This window comes from Sprattus sprattus (genome assembly GCF_963457725.1).
Source record: "Sprattus sprattus genome assembly, chromosome: 18".
In the NCBI taxonomy this organism is placed as follows: domain Eukaryota; kingdom Metazoa; phylum Chordata; class Actinopteri; order Clupeiformes; family Clupeidae; genus Sprattus; species Sprattus sprattus.
The window spans coordinates 7334502-7342596 of NC_137916.1; the positions used below are offsets into that span (position 1 = coordinate 7334502).

An 8095-nucleotide genomic window follows, 5' to 3' on the forward strand; every position below is an offset into this window, starting at 1 on the left:
GCTATGAAGAATGAATGAAATGGATTAATACTCTACTGCTGGATTAGTTTGGGTCATGAGCGCATAAAGAATTCCTAAAGTTTCAGACAGGACTTTGTTGAGCTGAGGCCTGCTCAGTAAGCTAAAGTGAAGATGCAATGACACACAGCACATGTTTAATCGTTTATTGTTTAATTCTCTTGATCATATGACAGCAGTGAACATATATGGCACAGTGCTTTAATTGCCTGGCTGCCATGACATTTATTCTTCACCAGTCAGTCTACTTGGTGGCAGGGACGACCACCTTATCCCACACCTCCACCTTCATGATGGCTCTACCCATGGGGGACATGGTAGCCTTGACGATCAGGTGGTCTCCCATATAAGTGATGCTTGAGCCGTTGGCCTCCTCCCTCAAGAAGCCGTTCTGGCTGTTGTAGTACATCTCCTTGTATAGGGACTCGTCACAGGCACGGCTCCTGGAGAAGATGCCGACGGCGAACAAGTTCTTGTAGAGGTTATTGTCCCAAGGTACGGAGAACATGATGGCCAGAATTTCGAAGAGGTCGTAGGTGAGGACACCCACACTGCCCGTTAACAAGGCAATGTTCTTGGTGAAGGTGCACACCTCTGTCTTTAGGCGCTTGACGGTGGGTTGAGGTGGGTTAAACACCTCCCCACTCTCCAGGAAAACCCTGTCCATCACAATGTCACACAAGTTACATATAGAATGTACAGCTCAGTGGAATCACACAGACTTTCTGAACATTTATCACCTAATAGAGTATGCATAAGGCAACATAAAGCATAAGTATAGAGCAGTCCTCACACTGTTTAATTTAAGGGAGAACCATTTATCCCTACACATTTTAACCTGGTTACATACAATTATTTCAAATGTGTTTTGTACGATACAGGCATTTTGCTGGAAATAAAATAAAAAACTTCCAACAGAACGGTTAATTTGAATGAATGACCAATGACTAATGGAATTCTAAACTGAGGTTACTTCATATGCCTTATATTTAGTTTTTCTGCATGTGTGATTTCTCCAAAACAAACATGCTATCTCTGTGTCTGGAATGTGAATTAGCTTCTCTTGCAAATCTATGTAAATGAGCGGTGAGCAAACTCCCAAGTGGCCAAACATGTCTGGAGCTGGAGGAGTGACCGCATAGACTGCGAATGCAAACACAAACACCACTGCATTCATTGTGGTTCACATGCAGGGGTATGGATTGTGGCAGTAAATTGAATGGGCTGTAAGTTTTCAGGAGACACTGGTAAGAATTGCTGGAGCTTTCTGCTTTGTGCTTTTAAGATGGTCGAAACTTACGAATAGGCCCCAAATATGTGCACTCACTTGGGGTCCAGCATGTAGAAGCCATTGGTGAGGTTGCGGATCTCGATGGTAACACATCGAAGTGCAGTCACTTTAGCAGCCACGGCCCCTGCAGAGTCAGACATGCTTTTTCTGTGTGTGTGTCCCGGTGTGCATCTGGTCTCCTGTGGGAATAGCAGCTGTTAAAAGTATTTTTTCCTGTTATCACACCATTATAAACTAAAACTGTACCTCCTTACAAACCGCCCACTGTTATACCAAAATTCTGCAACTTGCCAGGACTCACACTTTCCCCATCTGGAGGTGCACTACTACTTTCCCCAGTATTGCACAAGTTCAGAACTATCATTTCAGCACCCTTCTGTCACTGTCTGCCATGTTCACTAAAATCCATATGAGCAAGTCATCAGAAAACACCATTGCAAGTATTCTAGCGGTAAATAAATAAACAAATAAATAAACTAGAATGCGTTTCGTGAACGAACTGCGAGAGTGTGCTTGCTCTGTTGCGGCCATGACCGAGAGAACAAGTGCCTTGGAATTGGGGCAGGTGTCAGCTCTCCAGCTCTCCCTGCTGGATGAGCATGCACAAATGAGTATGCATGAGTGAGTAAACATGAGTGAGTATGCACGAGTGAGTATGCATGAGTGAGTATGCATGAGTGAGTATGCATGAGTGAGTAAACATGAGTGAGTATGCACGAGTGAGTAAACATGAGTGAGTATGCATGAGTGAGTATGCATGAGTGAGTAAACATGAGTGAGTACGCATGAGTGAGTACGCATGAGTGAGTAAACATGAGTGAGTAAACATGAGTGAGTATGCATGAGTAAGTATGCATGAGTGAGTATGCACGAGTGAGTATGCATGAGTGAGTATGCACGAGTGAGTAAACATGAGTGAGTATGCATGAGTGAGTAGAGCCCTGGTATGGAAGGTGTCTCTTAATATTCCTAGTTATACAGTTGAATGGAGAGGGACAGAGAGAGAAGAGGAACCGTGCGCAGGTGTCAGTGAGAGTTGTCAGTGAATCACAGGTGCAAGCCAGTTTAATGAGCCTATTATGATGTCATAATGCCTCAAAGTTCTGCCATGCAAGTCTATGGAGAAAAAAGGTGATGGAAAAAGAGGAATAAAAAAGGAGTGGCAAGGAGTACCGCCACGAAAAGTCATAGCAGCTTGCACCGGATCGGGCCGGACGTTTTGGTGTTTGAACGGCGTCTCTATCTCAATCGGGCAAGCACACTAATAAGATGTAACCAAGAGTCTGGGTCATTTCTAGCTTCTGACTTGGCCACCAAACCTTGAACCCTTACTGTAACCTGAGCCCTGACCTCGCTCCCTAACCCCTGAGCCCTGACCTCGCTCCCTAACCCCTGAACCCTGACCTGTAGCCCCTTTGGTTCTGTTGTGTGTGATCAACAGCATCTGCTCCGTCCTCCTAATTAGCACTCAGAGTGCCAGATCAATCAGTACATAGGGAAAAAAATCTATTTGTTCAGTCTATACTTCAATGCTACAACAAAATAATACAGACCTATTCCAAGCAAACAAATAGAAAAAACAGCCAGCATAATAATAGTTGTCATCTATGCCCAATTCTAGCAAACATGTGAATATCAATTTGTGTATTTATATACACATATAAGTCAGTCCGTATTTAGCTTAAACGTGACATTAACAATTAGCTACGTTTTTTCTTAGTTTGATCGCTGCATTAATTCTGGAGGAGGTCAGAAGATACTTTTCTGTATCATTCAGTACATTTAGTTGAGAGGAACAAACCTGAGAGTCCCGTTAGCGTCTTAGCTCTTGGATTTAAAGTCTCCAGGAGGATTCTTCTCCTCCTTTTCTTCTTTTCACGATTTCAAGTACACACCCCCTTCACAAACACACATACACACCAATGATGCGCACACACACAGAGTCACACATACACACCAATGACACACACACACACACACACATACACACACACACATACACATGCACATGCACAGACACACCCACACACACAAACACACAAACACACACACACACACACACACAAACGCACACACATAGACAGACACCAACACACACATACACGCACACACACCCATGAAAGGTGTACAGTGTGTGTCGTGCAGCACAGAGATCCCCACCCTGATGAGTGAGTACAGCCTAGCAGACCAGAACAATGGAGCTCCTGGCACTGGACCATTACACAAGCATGCAGAGGCACTCTGGGGCCTGTGTTGCTCCAACCTGATAGATTGCTTCTGTCTGGATGCATGACTGGCTCTGGCTCTCGTCCATCTCAGGTGTCTCTGTTGCTCAACGGGGACTTGGGTTGAAACAGGACCAACGGAGATAGGAACCGTTGGGATTCCTGCAGTGGGCTTTTAAGGTGGGGCTCAGATAGCACTGTGCAAGGCTGGAGACCAAACACATCATTTTCTTTTTTTCCTTTTCTTTCTCATTGTGATAACAATGCAAAAGCCCTTTATCTCCGTTGCCAAGGCAAATAGATATGGTTGAGTTTTGGATGCCAGCATGAAAGGTTTCGTTCATTTCATCAAATATTATTTATTATATTGATTCTCTCATAAGAGTGTCCTCTCTATATGTGATTCATAAATAGAAGAAAGAAACTCTCAAAGCACCAATAATGGGTGTATGCACTAATAAAAAGACATTGGGCCCTATCTTGCACCCAGCGCAATTGACATTGTCACCGACGCATGTATAATTCCTATCTTGCACCCGGCGCACAGCGCGATTTTTCCTCCAGAGGCGCGCTTCGAAATGAACTTGCGTCGACATGGGCGGGAGCGGAACAGAGAAGGCGTTTCTCGGGCGCAAGTGGTATTTTGCAGTTTCAAAACAACGCCGTGCGCCGTGCGCCATTGACCAAAAAAAAGCTGGTCTAATGTGAGGCGCAATGTCTAAAGTCTGTAACGCGTATTCAGAACGCTATTTTAAGGGCGCATGTGCTTGCCCGCACAGTATAGGACCTATAGGCTACACTTTACTTCTGTCGTCTTCACGAGAGATTTACACCAATTGTTTGGCAAGCCATATATAATTACAAGGAAAATAAAGTATTTACCACATGAGGAAATCATTGTGATATCCGTATTCAAGACATTTTAAAACTAGGCATACATCTAGCGTACACAATTGACCCAAATGATTCAGGTTAATTGAAGCTGCGTGACATTTGATTTATTGTATGGCTTTGTTGCATTTATTTAATGCCAGTATTATTATAAATCTTGTAAACTCATCTCTGTGTATGTGGACTTTATTTATGTACCTTGGGTTTGGTCAGCTGGTGCACTGGCTTGGGTGCCGATTTCCATGCCCCCAAATCCCTGCAGGCTCTCAGGCGTGAGGGTAGACGTGGCGATGTCCTCTGCTGCCGTCAGATCCTGGGTCGAGGCAGATCCACCTCCCGTGAAGGCACGAGAACGTGTGTTACCTTCCAGCTTGGATGTCCCACGTCTCCGGACGTCATTATAGCGTGTTCGGCAACGTTTTCGGGTGCCCCGTTGCAGAAACAATCACGGCAATATCTTGACATGCTTGCTTGACTTTGCTTACTTTTGGAGGGTTTCTCGCATCCCCATATATATCTATCTCCCGGCTTTTTACAAAGCCATACAATAAATCAAATGTCACGCAGCTTCAATTAACCTGAATCATTTGGGTCAATGTGTAGGCTACGCTAGATGTATGCCTATTTTTAAAATATCTTGGATATGGGTATCACAATGATTTCCTCAAGTGGTAAATACTTTATTTTCCTTGTAATTATATATGGCTTGCCAAAAAATTGGTGTAAATCTCACGTCGGTCCTCGGCTGTGAACTTCTCCGGTCTTCCACCAGGTAATTCCGCCATCAAAATAACAAGCCGCTATGGACTATGCGCTCCTCGCTCTTAAAGGAAATGTGAAATGACGCTCGGATTGGTTTATTGCATATTACGCCCAAACCACACCTATGGCTGAGTAACCTCCTTTGGACCAACCCTTTTGACACTTGCGCTGGACGCAAGTGTGTTTTTTCCGCCGTTAAAATAGCAACTGCGCCATAGAGCCGCCCACACAGCTACTTGCGCTTGGCGCCGTCCTACTTGCGTTTCTGATCGGCAAGATAGGGCCCATTGTGTGCATCAATGTTTTATTGCATCTCTCATCATACATGTCATGTGTATCTCTGAATCAACTCTCTTTGGAGTATCACACCCAGGGCCGCTGACAGGTTTGGCTGGGCCCGGGACAAAATCCCCCCCCCCCCCCCCCCCAAAAAACGCTGAAACACAACCACAGAATTCCCTTGTGCAGCTCCCAAACACATGACGTCGGGATGACAAGCCCATTTATTACGGATAAACCAAAAGGATTATTTACAACTTTAATTGGATAGGCTATGGATATGGACTGAGTGAAGTTATGGCTTTCAGAATCATACCACAATAAAACTCACGCTATTGTATTCACTTAGAGCTCATTAACAGCACATTTCATCGACCATTTTTCACTTGACCAAGGGGAATCATGTCAAGGGTACTTTCATTTATCGCCAGACCCGCGTGTATGTCCACTGAACTTCCAGAGAATGTTTGGGGAACAAGGCGGAGCCCATTCATCTGGCGAGTTTCAAGTTAACGGCAATCAGAAACTAAGTTACAGGCTACCCCAAAACGTCACGTTTATAACCCATTCGTTACATCCAACTCTATCTAAATGGCAATTTCACATGTTGCCATGCCACTGGCTTATTTTAAACCATGAGCCGCGTTACACTGGCTGTAATTCAGCTGACGGGATGATTCTCAAATCAATTCAGCCTGATTGGAGTGCGCAGCGCGTGCCTGCCTGAAACATTTGATTTGGACATGGGCCTATTTGCGGGGTAATGTGCATATTCTAAGATTCAATTAGATATAGGCGTATGAAACACAGTGTAATAAAGCCGTTGTGGTTATCAAATTATTCAATGCCCCCTGTCTGTCTGATATTGATCTCCGTGTGACTTGCTCATGTGGTGCTGCGCTAATATGTTTGACACGCCGCCTGTGCCTGTGTTACTTGACGACGGGACTAAGTTGGCCGTGTCTTACCTGGCTCTGCTGCACAGCTGCCTTTACTGGTACCTGCAGCATCACCTGAGTCTTTTCTGAAATATTTATAAAGAGATCCCCTCAGGCTTTCGGCTTCTTCCTCTCTTTTTCGCCTTTCTTTCTTTTTCAGGGCTCCTGACTTGTGCATGTTGAATCGACTCGCTCACTGACCTCTAATGGAATGATGTCGTCTTTTTTCTTCTCCAAAGACCAAACCATTTTGGCATAGGGGTGATAGGGGGTTATTGGCCGTTTTTTCAAGGGCAATGAAGGCAAACAATCTAGGAGTCATTAATTGAATGCAAATAAAGCACGTTTCTTCTCTAAATCAACACATTTTGAAGTATACATACAATAATTAATCCCAACTTCATGGGGGTCCAGTTATGGGCCCCACCCATTCCAGGGCCAGTCCAGGGCCCGGGACAACGTACCCGTTTGTCCCCCCCTGTCGGCGGGCCTGATCACACCTAAAACATATCATAAATCTCCAGCTTCAGCATGGCCTTGCCCGTTTTGGACATGGTGGCCCTCAGGATCATGCGGGTGCCTCCGTGCACCAGCCCTGAGGTCCCCCCCTCTATGCGGGTGAAGTGTGTGTCCGCGCCCCCGCTCATGTGCTCGTAGAGGCTGTTGTCGCAGGCGCGCTTCGCCTCGAACACTCCCACCCCCAACAAGTTCTTGAAGAGGATCTTGTCGAAGGGGACAGAGAACATGATGGCCAAGCGCTCAGCGGCCTTTGGGGTCTTCATGTCGAAGAGGTCGTAGGTCAGGACGCCCACCCCCCCCCTCGATCTTGAGCTCGTCCTTGCTGGGAGCGGATAGTGGGCTTGGGTGGGTGGAAGCAGACGCCACTGGACATGAAGACCCTGAGGAATAGAGAGAGGAGAGGGGGAGAGGAGGAAACATGAAAAATAGAAAAAGTGAAGGCTAATTTGGTAGACCAGAGAGCTCCAGAGAGCGCTGCCTGTTTGAATGACAGCGACTGATTTCCCCTTACTCTCTCTGTAACTCTCTCTGTATCTTAAGCTTAGAGCTATAGAGCCACAAGGCATCTTATACTGTCCATACATTCATGCAAATATGACAAATCTGCACATTTTCCAATTGGTACAGTATATTCACAGCTCTCACACACTTGTTCTACTGACTTCTCCAAACTAATGAAGAGAACAACTTTAGTTTTTCTTTCAAAAACAGCAGAGAAAGGTTCTTCTCTGGGTAACTCTGCGCTGCCTGCCTGCCCGCTCCCGTTCCTGTTACAGGAGCTCTCCTGAGCGGAGTGTGCTGCTGGCTGCCGTTCTTAGGGTCGATGAGGCAGAAGCTGCTGAGGTTGGTGATCTCCACGGTACAGTTCCTGTCGGTGGTCAGGGTGGCCGACACGGCCTCGGCTGTCTCAGGCATGCTGGCAGAAGGGTCTCAGAGGAGGAAGGGCTCCCTGAAAGGGCTAAACCAGAGGGGCAGAACCAAATTAAAAGCGCCCCAAAAAAGAAACAGGACATAGCTGAAGGACTAACTGATAAGCATTTTTTGGGAAGGATAAGAAAAGGAGAGAACAGAGTGGAAATGTAACTGCTCAAAGTGTGGAAAGGCTCTAAATTCAGTCCTAGGCACACTTTAACTCTACGTGTGGAGAACAACACTGAAAAATGTATAGCATA

At 45.7% G+C, this 8095-nt stretch overlaps 1 protein-coding gene across 1 annotated transcript; it reads right to left on the reverse strand.

The window, feature by feature from the left end:
• Positions 1–262: 262 nt before the first annotated feature.
• LOC308379073 (DELTA-sagatoxin-Srs1a-like) lies at positions 263–7838 on the reverse strand (the record flags this gene model as incomplete). Its single annotated transcript, XM_080856129.1, has 2 exons — positions 263–677; positions 7738–7838. 2 exons carry the CDS (start codon positions 7836–7838, stop codon positions 263–265), a joined length of 516 nt encoding a protein of 171 aa, XP_080712255.1.
• Positions 7839–8095: the final 257 nt, after the last annotated feature.